This window comes from Bufo gargarizans, chromosome 5 (genome assembly GCF_014858855.1).
Source record: "Bufo gargarizans isolate SCDJY-AF-19 chromosome 5, ASM1485885v1, whole genome shotgun sequence".
NCBI classification, from domain to species: Eukaryota; Metazoa; Chordata; class Amphibia; order Anura; family Bufonidae; genus Bufo; species Bufo gargarizans.
In genome coordinates this window covers 159676951-159695587 of record NC_058084.1, presented here as the reverse complement: position 1 = coordinate 159695587, position 18637 = coordinate 159676951, and the positions used below count along the sequence as shown (strand labels likewise).

At 46.6% G+C, this 18637-nt stretch overlaps 1 protein-coding gene across 1 annotated transcript in view; it reads right to left on the bottom strand.

Annotated features, from left to right (window-relative positions):
- Positions 1–16863, bottom strand: part of LOC122939364 (olfactory receptor 6C65-like) — a 49086-nt gene extending 32223 nt beyond the window's left edge. Inside the window, exons 1-3 of the mRNA XM_044295429.1 lie at positions 16400–16863; positions 15838–15980; positions 15635–15783 (exon numbers count right to left, since the gene is read on the bottom strand). Coding sequence (XP_044151364.1) covers positions 15635–15783; positions 15838–15980; positions 16400–16863 — 756 coding nt within the window. The remainder of the gene's footprint in view (positions 1–15634; positions 15784–15837; positions 15981–16399) is intronic.
- Positions 16864–18637: the final 1774 nt, after the last annotated feature.

Here is an 18637-nt window from a genome sequence, read left to right as displayed (position 1 = left end):
AGGTGTTTTGTGTCTGAAAACCAAGAGGTGTGGTCATCATATTTACCGTTAGCCGAGTTTGCCATAAATAATCGCTGTCAGGAATCCACTGGCAAGTCACCATTTCTTGGTGCATACGGTTTTCATCCCCAATTTTGTACTTTCAAAGAGGGGGGTCTTCTGGGGTTCCCGAAGAGGAACGGTTTTCTTCATCTCTTTCATCGGGATGGCAGAAGGTGCAAGCTAACTTGAAAAATATGAGTGGTAAATATAAATGCATGGCCGATAAGAAACGGTCGCCAGGTCCGGACCTAGGAGTGAATGACTATGTGTGGTTGTCTACTAGGAATATTAAGTTGAAGGTTCCCTCTTGGAAACTGGGTCTTAGGTTCATTGGTCCTTATAAAATAGTAGCCGTCATTAACCCTGTGGCTTTTCGCCTGGAGCTACCTCAGACTTTTAAGATCCATAACGTCTTCCATAAGTCGTTACTCAAGAAGTATGTTCCACCTCTAGAACCATCACCGCTGCCACCTCCTCCTGTTATTGTGGATGGTAATCTGGAGTTTCAAATATCCAGAATTGTTGATTCTCGTCGGGTCCGCCGCTCTCTTCAGTATCTGGTGCATTGGAGGGGTTACGGTCCCGAGGAAAGAATGTGGGTTCCAGCATCAGAGGTAAACGCCAACAGGTTAATTCAGGCTTTCCATGCCTCTCATCCTGAGAGACCTGGTCCTGAGTGTCCGGAGGCCCCTCGTGAAAGGGGGGGTACTGTCACGAGGGTGTCAAGAGCCACGTCTGACTCCGTTATACCCGGGGTCAGGAAGTCGCAGCGGGTGGCTGCGCGCTCTATGTCTAAAGATCACGTTGTTTCTTAGTGATTGTTTTCTGTGTTTGCCTTGCAATCCTTTTTGTCTCACTCAGGGATCCGTAGCTTCTCCTCCTCAGCTGTTTCTTGTCTGCCACTCCCAACCTCCTTATATTCTCCTCTCACACTTCTCAGTTATGCCAGTTATAGAGCTTCCTGCCTGGACATCTATACTGACCCACTGGAGCTGTGAATCCTGGTTGTTGTTCCAGAGTGCTACCCTCCGGATCCCTGTTGGGCTTTTTGTTGTCTCCTGTTGTCGCCCACCTGGGATTATATGTTTAGTCTGTATTGTCTATCCTCCCCTTGGTGTTTTCCTTTAGAGCTAGTGGTGCGGACTAGTGTTCCCACCGCCCTGTTCACTATCTAGGGCTCATCTTAGGGAAAGCCAGGGTTTTAGGCACGTGATCGGCGTACGGGTGAGGAACCCGTCTAGGGACGTCAGGGCAGCCAGGTGCCAGCCGCAAGGTGAGTCAGGGGTCACCACCTTCCCTCTCACTTGGGCAGGGCCTTCCTCTTTCCCTCCCTCTGTGTCACGTATGTGATAGTCACGCCGATCGTGATACCAACCATTCCCATTTTATTAAGGTGTATCCATATAAATGGCCCACCCTGTATAGTGCCACCTGTTTTTTTTTCTTATTTCTTTGTCCTGCTCAGCAACAGTTATTGGAAGATGTGGAGAACTAACCTGCACAGAAAGGCTGATTGGGTCAAGCTATGAGTAGGTGTCCAGGTTGTCCACAATAGAGACATTATGTCTCAGGTTCAGAAAAACTATGCATTTGAATTCTTCAGTAAAGAACCGTTCTGATGCACAACTGTTTCATCCCTGCTTTCTGTACATCATAAGGTGTTGGCATCACAACAACAGGGATTCCGCTTTGCACAGTAAAACCATCAACAACAATGGCACCTCGGCAGGTTGATCCCAAGAACCAGAGTGTTTCCCGAAGGGAAGAACTGGTCTGCCCTTCCCTTCATGAGGCCAGGGAGCTTCATAAAAAATTAGTACAACTACTAGTACACCTATGTGGTTACACCTGCGCTCACACACACCCCTGCGCCATGCTGAATATTAGCGCGGCTTGTCTTGTGGTCGGTATTTATAGAACTCTGCATACAGTATGTAGCCCTATTCAAATGTTCCTGACATTGCTCATGAAGTCGTGCTTGATCTGAATGGATAGCTGAATCAAACTTCCTAATGTCTCCAGAACTCCTGTGCAAACTAATTATTTAGCCAATTACTAAGTGCCAGATGAACTTACAACTTTATTTTTGTGTGATTTGTGTATCAGTATGTATCAGCATAAATTCTCTGAAATTCCATGATTTAGTCTTCTCAAAGGAGCACCTCAGCTGATCGTCAGGTTGCTAAGAGTTGGACACCTACCAATCATGTATGATGACCCCTTTAACAGCCATGAAGATTCCTTCTTTTCAACCTTTGCTGGAAAATAACAGCAGTGCAATAATAATAATAATTCTGCCTGTTGGTTCTCTACTGACCATAACCAGAAGCAAGACCATGATAACTATCTGTGTGCCCTCTGCTGATCATTAGCAGAGGTATGGCATGTGAGAGGCAGAAGGACATAAAGTTTTTAAGGTGCTGGTGAAGATCTGCAAAAAAGGTATGGAAGTGCACTTTTGTCAACTTCTGTGAGATTGTGCGTTTCCTTGTGCAGCAGCTGATAATGCTAGCTATAACATGACCAACAGATATGTCAGACATGTTCGATGTACTTCCCAGTGAACATCCAGGGCCATGTGTCCTTCGGGATCTGTTGATGCTGCTGACAATGCAAGCGAGTTAAGCCAAGCTCAGCTGCCTCTATCTCTGAGCCAGGTATCTCCCTTCTGGCAGATTTTCTCCACAAAGCCAGAACAAAATAAGACATGGGCAGGCAAACACAGCGTAGGCACCACAGCTCTATTGAAACACATAAAGCGGCATTATCCCATTCCGTCGGCAAGCCTAAGTGACAGCCAGCTACTGCAACAGGAGTCCCCCCATTTCCATTTGTGGCAGCCAGGGAACATCCATGGGAAGTATGGTGTCTTTCACAGTTTCATCATCCCTTTCTTCGTCTCAAGCTCAGACTCCCCTCCTCCTCCTTTGCTCCATTGTCAGCCATTGATAAATTAATGCATGGTCAGGAAACAATGGTACATGGCTAGTAGAGATGAGCGAGTTTTTAAAAAATTGGATTCGGTAGATTCGCCAAATTTTGGTAAAAAATTTGCTTCAATCCGAATTTATTCACGGCAAATAACGTTAAAAAACTGCTATTTCCGGGCTGCAGGTAGCCTTTATTTGGGTGTAGAATACTGTGCCTTTCAGTAACACGCATAGGGAGTCTGCTGTGGTAGTGAAATAATACTGTGAGTCAGTCTGACATGCAGATGACAGGCGTCGCTCTTAGAATCACTGCATACTTCACTTATTTGGGCAGTCGCGGAGCCAAAACTGACCAAATAACTGAAGTATCAACTCAGTCTTACAGGTCGATGTTAGCGTCAAGAAGAAGCGCAGTCCTTTTACACCCTCGCCAGCTGATTCCATATACGTGTCTACAGAACCTGTTCTATTAAACGCTTATATAAGTAAAGCCCCCATGACAGAGTAGAGAGGGTGTCAGCAGTAAGTTTTGACATCACTGATTAATTAACTTTTCCTCTGATCTGTCAGAACAATAACCCACAAAAAACGGATCCTGTCTGTGGAGCATACGCCTTCACTCGATCAGCCTTTGCTCAATAATCCATCAGTATTGCTAATGCCCCAAAAAAACTGGAGTGGATATAAAACAGAGATAACAAGTGAATGGAATATTTGCATGTGTTTTGTACCCACTCCTGCTTTTGGCTACCAAATCATAACCTAATTCTGATGGGACCATACAGGCCTTGCAGCTGCTACAGGATCCATTGTGCATCTCAGTTTTCCTTCCTTCTGACACATCAGAAGAAAGGTCAAATAAATGATGATGTCAGCCAGGCCAAAAACCTAAATACTGGACCACTCATGAAGTGGGGAGGTTGGGAACAGCATGAGAAGTCCACAGAGTTGACCTATGACATAGTGGTAAGGTTCAAGCAGCTTGAGGAGACCACAGAGTGGCCCAATAACATGGCCTGGAGGTGGAAGCAGTATGAGGAGGCTAAAAAGTGGCACAATGACAGAGTTTGGAGTTGGCAGCAGTATGAGGAGGACACCAAGTGGCACAATGACAGAGTCTTGAGGTAGAAGCAGTATGAGGAGGCCACCGAGTGGCACAATTACAGAGTCTGGAGTTGTCAGCATCTGTAGAAGGCCACCGAGTAGCACAATAAACGAGTCTGGAGTTGGCAGCAGTATAAGGAGGCCACCGAGTGGCACATTGAACAAGTCTGGAGGTGGCTGCAGCAGCAACAGCATCAAGAGAAGGCCACCGTGTGGCACAATAACCGAGTTTGGAGTTGGCAGCAGTATAAGGAGGACACCGAGTGGCACAATTACAGAGTCTTGAGGTGGAAGCAGTATGAGGAGGCCACCGAGTGGCACAAATACAGAGTCTGGAGTTGGCACCATCTGGAGAAGGCCACTGAGTGGCACAATGACCGAGTCTGTAGTTGGCAGCAGTATGAGGAGGCCACCAAGTTGCACAATGACAGAGTCTGGAGTTGGCAGCAGTATGAGGAGGCCACCAAGTGGCACATTGACTGAGTCTGGAGTTGGCAGCATTTGGAGAAGGCCACGAGTGGCACAATGACCGAGTCTGGAGTTGACAGCAGTATAAAGAGGCCACCGAGTGGCACATTGACCTATTCTGGAGGTGGCTGCAACAGCAACAGCATCAGGAGAAGTCCACCGTGTGGCATAATAACCAAGTCTCGAGTTGGCAGCAGTATGAAGAGGCCACCAAGTTCCCAGTCATCATCGATGGAAAGGAGGAAATCCTGTGGTGCATGGAGATGGAGAGGGTCTTCGGATTCCCCCCGCACTATTCGGACGTCTCAGAAATGAACCGCTGCTCCCAACAGCAGCTCCTGGGAAGGTCATGGATCTTCCCGGTCATCCGGCATATATTCGCCACGCTGAAGGATTATTTTGAAAGTATATAGAAGCCACACGGGGCCCCATGCTGCAGATTTATCATAGAGACTTCATAGAGATTTTACCGCATATAAGTACAGCGCTGAACGCTGAATAAATTTAGTTTTTTGACCGAAATATGTCAGTAAAGATTTTATCACATATAACGGCAACAGTGAAGACTGAATAAATTTAGTTTTTCGACCGAAATGCGTCACTAAAGATTTTACCACATATAACGACAGCGCTGAATGCTGAATACATTTTGTTTTTCGACCAAAATACGTCAATAAAGATTTTACCACATATAACTGCATCGCTGAAAGGCGATTTTTTTTTTTTTCGACCGAAATACGTCAATAAAGTTTTTACCACATTTAACTACAGCGCTGAACGTTGAACAACATTTTATTTTCAACTTAAATACGTCAATAAAGATTTTACCACATACAACTGCAGTTCTGAACGCTGAATAAAATTTGGTTTTCGGCTAAAATACGTCCCCAAAATTTTTACCACATATAACTGCAGCACTGAACACGTAATAAAATTTTTTGTCAACCGAAATAAGTCAAAAAATATTTTACTACATGTAACTGCAGCGCTGAATGCTGAATAAAATTAGTGAAGTGCGTATATATTTTTTTAGTTTTTGTACGGAACTAGGACAGTGAACGCTTTCACCACATATAATTGCAGAAGTGAAATGCGTATAAATTTTTCCTTTTTGTACTGAAATACGCCACAAAATTCTTTCTCCACAAATAAATGCAAAAGTGAAGTGCGTATATATTTTTTTCCTTTTTGTACTAAAAATAGGCCACTAAACTCTTTCAACACAAATAACTGCAGAAGTGAAATGCGTATATAGTTGTATTTTTCCATAGATATAAGCCATACAATAACAAATTGCTGGAATGCCAGAGCTGTATAATGGCTATTTGGATCCCCAAATAATGTTTCCCTGCAGTTGTAAATCACTTTTTTTTTTTCACAATGAGGTTTTTCGAGCACTGTCCCTAGCGACTTCAGACGTTTCGCCCTGCACTAAGATGCTGTGAAATTATTCCTCACTATCGTTTTCCTGCAATTTGAATAATGATTCCCTGCACTTGTAAATCGCTTTTTTTTCACAATGAAGTTTTTCTAGCACTATCCCTAGCGACTTCAGACTTCTTTCCCTGCACTAAGATGCTGTGAAATGATTCCTCTCTATCGTTTCCCTGCAATTTGAATAATGTTTACCTGCACTTATAAATCTCTTTTTTTTTTTTGTATAACTCTCCCTAGCGCCTGAAACATCTGTCCCTGCACTCAGAATGCAGGAAAATGTCTGAATCCAAGATTGCTGCTGTATTTATAGGGCTGTGATATAGCAGGGCTGGTTGGCTGCATGCAGGCATGTCAATCTGAGTGATCCCGTCTTCCCAGAGTTCCGTGCCCCATGTCCTCAGTCCTCACATGTGTAGCCGTCATTTTAGGAAAATTGCGATTCGTTACCACGAAGTTCGAGGGAATTCCAATTCGTTGCGAATCAAATCTTTCCTGAAATTCTGATCGAATTCCCCTTGTCAGCTTTGTTTGGCTCATCTCTAATGGCCAGCAATACAATGATGTGCAAACTTAATTCCTACCTGGCCAAGTTTCTGGTGGTGCAGTCACTGCCATACCATTTTGTCAAGTCTGCTGCCTTTAGGGAGCTAATGATGTGCACTTAGTCTTGCTGGAAGATACCTCGCCACCATTATTTATCCAAAAAATCCATCCCTGTCTCTCTGCGATTCTCGATGTACAGCAAGGTTAATGCCACGTTGGACACCTGGAGCAGCTCTTAGAGTAACGGGCAGTACATGTGTTTCACGGCCCGCTAGGTCAATATTTTTTGTGGTAGTTGCGAGGCAACAGCGCGACAACAAGGCCAGGTCCTTTTGACTCCCCCCAAGAATTAATTATCCTGGCCCCCACACCTGACACTTATCTGCCTCCTCCAGCTACTCCTCAATGGACATGCTCCCCTTCCCATATAATGACAACAGATAAGATCTGGATCCCCAACACACAGCAGGAATATAGGATCCCTGGGACATTCACATGTTCTACATCTAATGTTGTTTATCTGATTCTCTGCACTAAATGTCCTGTTAGAGGCCTCTACATTGGAGAAACAGGACGGAGACTCAATGCAAGGATGAGGTCCCACCGCTACACAATTAAAGAGAAGAAGCTACACTTTCCTGTGGCTAAGCATTTCTGTAGCCCAGGACACAATGTAGAACACATGAAAGTTCTCATATTAAAAGGTAATTTCAAATCCCAAAAAGCTAGAAGAATTTGGGAATACAAATTTATAACACTGCTTGACACTTTGAATACTGGACTGAATTTGTCCCCGGGATTTATGACACACTAGAAGATCTAAAGAGTCTTCTATACAGGGCCATCTTTAATATTGATTGGACCCTGGGCAAGAATTTCCTTGGGCCCCCTGGATCCTGTCCTAGCTCTCCAGTGATTTAACTATTCACCCTTTCAGGGCCCTATGTGTTTCCATCAGCATCATGGCATTTAAATGGAGGTGCAGGAAGCATGCTTTACCTAACCTCTATTTAAAGTGTAACTGCCATTTAATTATTATTTTTTTGCTAAAGTGTAGGGCAAGTGATAGGCAATATTTTTAGAATATAGTTTATTTAGCCAAAACGTTTAATTTTAGTAGAAAACTGTGGCTGAGATGGCCCTTAGCAGCGCTCTCTGAAATGCTAAGGTCCATCCGTCTTCATGAGTGATTGTCACAGGGAAGGCAGGTTAGTTAGTGCAGTGTTTCCCAACCAGTGTGCCTCCAGCTGTTGCAAAACTACAACTCCCAGCATGCCCAGACAGCCAAAGGCTGTCTGGGCATGCTGGAGTTGTAGTTTTGCAACAGCTGGAGGCACACTGGTTGGGAAACACTGAGTTAGTGTACCCGAGCATTAGATTTTAAGATGCCTGTGGCTACCGGGGGAGCACGGGAGGCAGAAGCACAGCTCCCGCACAGCCCGTCTCCCCTTTTCAAATAGAAGACGGTTGGCCGTTAGCAACGCTAATTTCAGAGAGCACTGCTAAGGGCCATCTCAGCCACAGTTTTCTACTACAATTAAACGATTTGGCTAAATAAACTATATTCTAAAAATGTTACCTATCACTTGCCCTATACTTTAGCAAAAATAAATAATGAAATGGCAGTTACACTTTAAGCTCTTCCAAGCGACGGTCATCCTGAGGATCGGTGATAAACACCTGTCATACGGTTGCTAATCACTGCAGTATTATTTATTTAGGGACTGTAAGCACATGCAGTCTCAAGAGTGGGTCCACACCACACCCCTGGCTTGCAGCCTCACAGGAGTACAGGACCAGTATCTGTACACGTATGTATGGCATAATTAATGTAATGACACATCACACATAACATGACATGAGTGACACAGGTCTTTACCAGGCTGCCTGGTAAAGACCTGTGTCACTCATGTCATGTCATGTGTGATGTGTCATTCTATTAATTATGCCATACATACGTGTACAGATTCTGGTCCAGGCAGCAGGACATTAAAGGGGTATCCCAGGATTGGGTCCCTTTTAAAGTCACCCCCTAGTATGTGGTACCTAAGGAAATAACCAGACTCATCTGCCCCCCAAGCGTCGGTCCTGACCCTGGCTTCGTGGGGTGATCTTTCAGATAGGGAACAGGCTTCTCTGCAGCCTGTGTCCTAACAAGCAGCTGTAAATGGAGGCCTGTATTCTGCTGATGGCATCACTGATGTTGAACCCCTACATTACATAGACTGGCATATGCTTACACATCACTGGTGAATTAACTCTCTATCTGGATATTGCAGAAGCTGCACTACACATTTCTAACCATAAAACATTGCTCATCAAATAATATCTAATGACATCCACATCCATGAATACACAGTGGCATTATCTCCTAAATCGCCCATGGCAGTGGTCTACTATTATCACAGGCCATAATACTGTTAACCCTTACATACACCCTTACTTTTAACCAGCTGAATTGGCCGGGGGCTGATGGTGGTGGTGATGGGCTGGGTGTCTCCTCTGTAACACAGCCGCCTTTGCAAGTTGAGGTCGGAACTTGAGGGATGAGGCTGGCAGCAGCGGGAGAATGTGGCTCAGAGAGAGGCAGCGTACATACCGTAGGGACGCAAGGGCAGGCCCAGGTCGGAGGTCGGGAGGAGGAGCTAGCATGGCACTGGCCGGCAGACGGCAGTAAGTAATTGACAGACAAGTCCTTCACTAATGCGAGCAGCGAGCCACACGCCGCTCGCTCGCATAGACAACAAGTAAATGTGGGAGTCGGGAAACGGAGCTGCCTTGGGCCCCCAGGAGCATCTGGGCCCGGGGCAGCTGCCCCTTTTGCCCTGCGGCAAAGACGGCCCTGCTTCTATAGACATAGTCGGGGCACCAGGTCTCTGAGATAACATCAATTTAGAGACCATAAAACTTTCACACCCCTTATCTGTAAGATAATTAAGGACTTATTCTCAAGATCTTTAATATGTTGTTCTGTTATTTATTTATTTTTTTTCAAATGTCCATTCATTCCCCCCATGCCTCTGTTCTTATTGTATATATATTGCTGTTTCTTCATATATTCTTGCAGTACGCCTGATGAAGAGACTGGTGATGTCTCGAAAGCTCGCTATGTAACATCATTACTTCTATTTTTGTTAGCCATTAAAAGGTATCAAACCTGCAATACTCTTATTTTGTTTCTCTTAATGAGAGCACTAAACTGTCATCATATAGAAACCCAAAAAAGAAATCATGTAGGGATACACATACATACACAAAATATGAAACTTTATTAAATAATTACATGCAAATAATTACAAAGACACATGATAAAAAGCAATAATCTAAATGGTAAAGCAACAATACAGGCGGTGTTGCAAAATGGTAGCTCACACGCTGACCGGCATAGTATAAGGTCCCAAGATCCAAAATAAACTAGGCACAAATGCTATGAACAGCAGTGGCAAAAAAATATATCTATGTACCAAAGGAAAAACCCTGGAATCCTATCTAATATTCCTGGGTGCTCTGTATAAAGAAACGTCCACACAAGGTCTCGGCAGGCTACCAATAGTGGGCATACAGACAGCAGTCATCTCAGGGAAAATACCTAGGCTATGGTACAGAACAGGGATCCAACCTCCGGTCAGCTGTGAACGCCCTCTGATGTACGTTTCGCTCCACTTTCTCAAGGGGCGTATCTGTTTAATCACTCACCCATGTTATATATCCAGAGATTGATTACAGAACAAGGGCACCTGTGGATGGACCAATAGAATAGTTTCCCTTTGTCCTGGGCGGAGGTGGTGCCTCGTCATCATGGTCATGTGATCGTGAGTGGACCACCCTCAATATTGCGTCATTGTTCGAGTCACAGCCATTCTCGCGATACTGTGCTCGGGGCGGACTCACTCAACCTCGGTCACGTGATCCATATGTCAGTCAGAGACGCATAGTGCCAAAACCTCACTTCGAGATTCTAGTCTTGCAAGACCCCGCACATGGCATCATCGCTAGGCCGCGGTCACATGACCGTGACGGCTGCCACATGACCGTGACGGCTGCCACTTGGTCATATGATCACACCCAGGTCGTCTCATCCAAAGGGGAGACGAGATCTCAGTCACAAAGGTATAACTTATTCATACATGAACCAACCTCGACGTGAGGTTTTGGTACTATGCGTCTCTGGCTGACGTATGGATCACGTGACCGAGGTTGAGTGAGACCGCCCCGAGCACAGTATTGCGAGAATGGCTGTGACTCGAATAATGACGCAATATTTAGGGTGGTCCACTCACGATCACATGACCATGATGACGAGGCACCACCTCCGGACAGCGGGGCCCCCCAGGACAAAGGGAAACTATTCTATTGGTCCATCCACAGATGCCCTTGTTCTGTAATCAATCTCTGGATACATAACGTGGGTGAGTGTTTAAACAGATACGCCCCTTGAGAAAGCGGAGCGAAACGTACGTCAGGTTGCGCTCACAGCTGACCGGAGGTTGGATCCCTGTTCTGTACCATAGCCCAGGTATTTTCTGTTTTTCCCTGAGATGACTGCTGTCTGTATGCCCACTATTGGTAGCCTGCCGAGATCTTGTGTGGACGTTTCTTTATACAGAGCACCCAGAAATATCAGATAGGATTCCAGGGTTTTTCCTTTGGTACATAGATATATTTTTTTGCCACTGCTGTTCATAGCATTTGTGCCTAGTTTATTTTGGATCTTGGGACCTTATACTATGCCGGTCAGCGTGTGAGCTACCATTTTGCAACCCCGCCTGTATTGCTGCTTTACCATTTAGATTATTGCTTTTTATCATGTGTCTTTGCAATTATTTGTATGTAATTATTTAATAAAGTTTCATATTTTGTGTGTGTATGTATGTGTATCCCTACGGGATTTCTTTTTTTGGGTTTCAACAGCAGCAGGGTACAGCATTGTTCCTACTCCTTCTATTTCCTATCACATGTGTCAAGTAAAGCCTTGTCGCACCGTGCTCGAGCTGATTGGCCTGAGCGATAGTAACCACACAGGCGAGCAGTTGCAAAGTACATCAAGTAGTAAACATCCCACTGGCTGTCATTCTGACAACTCCAACTGGGCAATGTGGTCCATGACAATAGGCACAGCATCGTGGCTACCCTGTACCTGGGGGAAATAACACATGCTCCCTGCATGGCGCATGTCATCAACCTTTTTATGCAATGCTTTTTAAATAAGTACACTGGCTTGCATTTCAGACATTCTTATGTGGTGAGGAACGCTCTGCTGGACAGCCGGTCACTAAACAGCTTAATCTGCAACATTCCATCTCTCTGGAATTCAACTTTGTACATACTCAAGCGTCTGTATGAGCAGCAGAAAGCTGTGAACAATTTTGTTGTGCACCAGACTGCCTTAGCAGCAGGGAGTATGTGTTGCTTTGAGGCCGTAAAGTTTGTCAGCACAGACAACTGTGGTATGAAAAATGTCACCCGCTTCCCCATATATTTATCTTAGAACAGATGTAGACACTCATGCAGCAGGGGACGATGGTGGAAGAAGAACAGCTAATGCATTATGCTGTATGCTTTTGTTAGCTTTTGGGAACCCTCAAGGAGGGACTGCTATGGAGGAGGAGAAGGAGGATGAAGAGCTGCCACTACAAGAGGAGAAGGAATCAGAGGCGGAGGAGCAAGAGTACAATGATGATGGCACTGACCAGGACACCCATAGGGGGCAGAGCCGGAAAAAACTGTCTCCTCGAGCACGCTGGCCAGAATGTCAAGCTGTATGCTCATTTGCTTACAAGTGTATCATTGACATCAAGCAGTCTGATGATTACTGGATCGCCATGGTTTTAAGACCTCACTATCAAATAAAAATGGGAGAATGTTTTCCTACCTCTGAAAGGGAGGACAAATTATGTTATTACCAGGAAACACTGTGTATGTAGCCTGCCGGAGCGCTCAGTGAGCAGATGCCTGCTACCAGCATGTCTGAAAGGGATGCCCCATCCAACTGCGGCAGAGTCACCCCACTCTCGTCACCACAAACAGCATAAGCAAAATCAGTAGTAGAAGTAACAGCAGCCTGTTCAGTCTCCTCAACATGATGGAGTAATTATTCCACATGCCATGCCCGGCTGAAGCCAATCAGCAAGCTGAGAGCTCCCACCTTAATGACCAGGTTCAGGCCTACCTGCAGTGCCCGGATCCGCAGGGGCAACAAGTAAGGCTATGGTGGGCCAATGGGGGTAGTAGTAGAAGAGCAGTTAGAACAGTTAGAAGAGCCTCCCTGGGCCGGCTTGCAGTGAAGGGGAAGACAGCACTAAATGCTCCGGGGCACTCTCTATTGCAGGGAACACCAGCCAAAGGAAGTTGAGGTGCCCTTGATGGAAATGGGTACGCTTATGGTGCTTTGGTGGCTGGCTCTGTCTTCGTGATGCCAGCACCATTAGGTGCAAAGATTGGTGGTGGAAAAGATGAGGAGTCAGTTGCAGTAAAACAGTTGAACCTTTACTTGAATCACTTGTCTCCATGTAGTCAATACAGTTCATTTATAGGGCAAAGGTAATAATCCGAATAATATCCACTGCAATTCCTATAAGAGGCTTGACAATTGTACTTTGAGGAGTTTCCTTCTCTCTATATCTGTCTATGCTTCGTCAACACTCTAGCACTCAGGTATTGAATATAATTACTCCCTCTGGTCAGTACCAATCCACAGGGCAGTCTCCCTAACTGCAGGCATCAGTATTCTGCTCCATTCTTTGTGCAGGATGCTCACTGAAAAATTATGGTCCACTATGACCATAGAGGCATGTGGTAAAGTACAATGTTGTGCAATAATTTTCCGGTTGTGTCCAGGCGCTTTTAGGCTTATCCCTGGTGCTTGTGAAGTCCATTGGCTAATTTAGCTCTAACCCTCACTAGACTTTCTCTATATTCAGACATACACTACGTGCAGAATTATTAGGCAAATGAGTATTTTGACCACATCATCCTCTTTATGCATGTTGTCTTACTCCAAGCTGTATAGGCTCGAAAGCCTACTACCAATTAAGCATATTAGGTGATGTGCATCTCTGTAATGAGAAGGGGTGTGGTCTAATGACATCAACACCCTATATCAGGTGTGCATAATTATTAGGCAACTTCCTTTCCTTTGGCAAAATGGGTCAAAAGAAGGACTTGACAGGCTCAGAAAAGTCAAAAATAGTGAGATATCTTGCAGAGGGATGCAGCACTCTTAAAATTGCAAAGCTTCTGAAGCGTGATCATCGAACAATCAAGCGTTTCATTCAAAATAGTCAACAGGGTCGCAAGAAGCGTGTGGAAAAACCAAGGCGCAAAATAACTGCCCATGAACTGAGAAAAGTCAAGCGTGCAGCTGCCAAGATGCCACTTGCCACCAGTTTGGCCATATTTCAGAGCTGCAACATCACTGGAGTGCCCAAAAGCACAAGGTGTGCAATACTCAGAGACATGGCCAAGGTAAGAAAGGCTGAAAGACGACCACCACTGAACAAGATACACAAGCTGAACGTCAAGACTGGGCCAAGAAATATCTCAAGACTGATTTTTCTAAGGTTTTATGGACTGATGAAATGAGAGTGAGTCTTGATGGGCCAGATGGCTGGATTGGTAAAGGGCAGAGAGCTCCAGTCCGACTCAGACGCCAGCAAGGTGGAGGTGGAGTACTGGTTTGGGCTGGTATCATCAAAGATGAGCTTGTGGGGCCTTTTTGGGTTGAGGATGGAGTCAAGCTCAACTCCCAGTCCTACTGCCAGTTTCTGGAAGACACCTTCTTCAAGCAGTGGTACAGGAAGAAGTCTGCAAGGTAAGAAAAACATGATTTTCATGCAGGACAATGCTCCATCACACGCGTCCAAGTACTCCACAACGTGGCTGGCAAGAAAGGGTATAAAAGAAGAAAATCTAATGACATGGCCTCCTTGTTCACCTGATCTGAACCCCATTGAGAACCTGTGGTCCATCATCAAATGTGAGATTTACAAGGAGGGAAAACAGTACACCTCTCTGAACAGTGTCTGGGAGGCTGTGGTTGCTGCTGCACGCAATGTTGATGGTGAACAGATCAAAACACTGACAGAATCCATGGATGGCAGGCTTTTGAGTGTCCTTGCAAAGAAAGGTGGCTATATTGGTCACTGATTTGTTTTTGTTTTGTTTTTGAATGTCAGAAATGTATATTTGTGAATGTTGAGATGTTATATTGGTTTCACTGGTAAAAATAAATAATTGAAATGGGTATATATTTGTTTTTTGTTAAGTTGCCTAATAATTATGCACAGTAATAGTCACCTGCACACACAGATATCCCTCTAAAATAGCTAAAACTAAAAACAAACTAAAAACTACTATACAAAAATATTCAGCTTTGATATTAATGAGTTTTTTGGGTTCATTGAGAACATGGTTGTTGTTCAATAATAAAATGAATCCTCAAAAATACAACTTGCCTAATAATTCTGCACTCCCTGTAGACTCACAGCTCTGCTGCTGTGATACTGCTCTCTATACTTCCTTAGCTTGATCAGGGCCAAGGGGTTAAAATAGCAGCTACATTGTGGACAAGACTTGCTCCTCACCTCCATTAACTTCCTTCTATTCACTTGTGGTCGTGGCAACCAAGTACGTGTCTGTCCTACCTGGGCTACCCTACCCCTAAGCGGTCAGAGTTGTGCCGTGACCGTGTCGTGGAGGGACGCCTGAAAGAGGGCAAAAGACATACTGACAGGCAGAAGTAATTTATTGCAAAGTCGTTACAAAGCTAAAGTTTGAAAGGCTGCCGACATTTTGGTTTCGGGGCGCGGTACGTAGCGGTTGAAACAAGACGAGTGCCAACGCCCCAGTTTCTGAATGACATGCGCAGGCACTCGATTCTTGGAGGCCGCGGACGCAGCACCTATGCGGAACGAATGACCCGAAATGGTGGCAGGGTCAACGCCCGCGCTGGCCACTAGTGACCTTACATGAGATATGAACTGGTGGGTGGTGAGCGGAACCACCCCGAAGGGTAACAACGGACTGTTCGGTCCGGCCTCGGACAAGGCAGACCGTAACTGACGAAGCACCGTGACGGGACACCATTGATGTGCTGTGGGAAAGAAGGATACCTGGACAGGGGGGCCCAACTGGGAGGTCTTAGACGTCTTGAGCAGTAATATGAACCCGTCGGAGTTCTGGACCAGCTGGCTGACCGTGAGGAACCTGCTGCTGCCTGGCGAACAGGTGAACTCCCCAGGTCTCAGGAAGCCGTAAAAGGCTAAATAGATGGCGGATTTAAGTACCAAGCTGGGCAAAACCCCGAAAGGATTACCGTCCAAGGCGTCGGACAGTTTGCGGAAAAGAGGGCCGGTGACCGGTTGCCTGCGTACTTGGCTTTGAGGCCCGCACTTGCTCAAACCCTTGAGGGCAGCTTTGACAGCATGCATGGTGAACACTGATGCTAGTTCGGGATGGCTAACAGAGAGGAAGTGTTGCACTCCCGCCAGGTACAACCTCACTGTAGCGTGGGAGAGCTTGCGCACTGAGTGGCAGTAACCAATGAACGCCAGGATGTACTCTGGAAACCTGGAGTCCCCCTGAGGACATTCCCCTCGAAACCTGCAGAACGTCTTCCACCCGGTGTTGTATGCCCTGGTCGTGTTAGGCGAGAGGGAATGGCGTATTAGAGCGTGGGCCGTCTCAAGGTGGTCGGTTACATTAGCCTTAAGGACTCGTGAGGAGGGATGGTGGCGCCTGTCGCATCTGCCTCTGGCATGATCTGAAAGAAACGGGAGAAGTTAGCCCTCGACAAGGCGTCAGCAGCCCCGTTTTGCGCACCTGGCACATGCGCACTAAAAACATGAAAGTGGTGTTGTAGGGAGAGCTGCACTAACCGTCTGAGGAAACACATGACTGGGCTAGATTTTGACAGCCCACTGTTAAGAATGTCTACTACGGCTGTGTTGTCAGTCACAAACAGAACAGACTGACGCGCCCAAAGATTGCCCCAGATATGGGCGGCCACCACGATGGGGTACAGCTCGAACAGCGCCGAGGTTTGGAGGAACCCCGGGATTTGTCCCACCTCGGCAGGCCATGCGTCTGCCACCCAGTGGGTGCCGAAAATGGCGGCAAACCCCGAGCCCGCAGCTGCATCTGAAAAGACTGTAGGTGACTGACACGACAGCTCGGGTACGAATAAGGAGACCCCGTTCCACTGGCTAAGGAAATGGTCCCACATGTGGAGGTCCGCTAGGGCTTGACTGTCCAGGCACACTGGGCTGTCCTGTTCCGGGGCGGAACTTAAGAGCGCCAGTAGGCGGGATATGAACGCTCTGCCCTGCGGGATGATGCGCATGGCGAAGTTTAACATGCCCAGTAGAGACTGAAGGTCAGCCTTAGTGACCACGGTCGTGACTGTGAACCTGTGGATGACTCCTCTAATCCTTGTTAACTTGTCCGCAGGCAACCTAGCTAGCATATGCTGGGAGTCTAACTCGATGCCCAGAAAGGTGATGACTGTGGCTGGGCCTTCTACTTTCTTGGGGGAAACCGGGACACCTAACTGGGAAAAACACCTCAGCAACTTGCCCAGCCCTAGGGGGAGTGCCCCTGGCCTCTCAATCAGCAGGAAGTCATCCAAGTAGTGGATGACAAACTCACAGAGGACTTTATGCGCCAAGATCCAGTGGAGTGCCTGAGCCAACTGATCGAAGAGCCAGGGGCTACTCTTGGAACCGAAGGTGAGCTTGGTGGAGAAATAATACAGGCCTTTCCACTTGATGCCGTGCCACTGCCAGAGGGCTGGCATGATGGGAAGCAACTTGAAGGCATCCGATATGTCGGCTTTGGACAACCAGGACCCTGGGCCCGTTTTCATGATGATGGCGATAGCCTGGTCGATCGAAGCATATCTCATGCCCACTTCCTCCGAACGAATGAGGGAGTTGAGGCTGGGGACCTGGGAGCCGTGTGAGGCCGACAAGTCGATAATGAGTCTCTCCTTTCCGCTGAACTTGCCTGTGACTACCCCCACGGGACTGACTCTCCAGCGTTGAAAAGGGGGCACACCAAAGGGACCGATTAGGAACCCTTTGCTTAACTCGGCCTCTATTAGTGCGTCTACCGAGGCGGGATTTCTTTCGGCTGACTGAAGGTTTTTGCACTCGTGTGTGGACTCTGGAGTCGTGATCAGTCCCGTATGGAAGCCCTCGTGAAATCCTGACACCAGGAACTGTACAAACCCTGGGTTGTGGTGACCTTGCAAGTATTCTTGTAGACGGCTGATATTGACCACACTCATGTAATTTTTTACCGATTTTAATGAGCATGCTACTCGGGGGTGGGCCCTAAAACAATTGGTACAGATATGCAACAACCGGCACTGCCCAAAATTACAAGAGGCGTAATTAAAGTTGTTGCATATCTGTGCCCTCCCTAGCTGAACGATGGGTCGGCCCAGCTTGTCTACTGAGTTGGGGGGCCTGAAGACCTCAAGAGGACCAGCTGCAGAGCTGGAGGGGTAGGACGCCGTGCTGACGGCGGACTTATCGCACCACTTGACAGAGTGGAAGATAGACTGACAGGCGGAACAGGAGGGAGCCTTCAGGCCTGCAAAGTGTCTGCAGAAAAGCTCAGTGTCCAGGTTGGACCAGTCAGTAACGTGTTGGAATTGGGAGAGAGCCGCTGCCACCTTAGCTGCAAATGAACAGTGGTAGTCATAGAACGCGGTCCCTCCATACCTATGTGTCACAACCAGACAGCTGAGAAGCTCTGACAGAGGCCTTTCAGAACCTCCTCTTTGAGTTTCTGTGTTGTGGTATTCAGCTCCTCCTCTCCTTAGCCTCTCTCAGCTGTCATGTGTTGGACTAATTGCTTCCCTTTAAATTCTTCCCCAGAAGGCTTTTCTGGGCGGCTTATATTTCTTCCTGGAGTATGTGTGCATGCCCATCTGGTTCTCCTCTCCTCTACAAAGTTAAGTGTTAAACTGTTATCTGTTATTTTATGTTTTCTGGATCCCAGGTGACCCTGACTCCCTCCGTGTCTGGTGTAGGGAGCCGGTGGTCGTGTCCCCTCACTATTGTAGGGTGCTCAGGGGTTATATAGTCAAGGTACGTGGATATGCATACCTC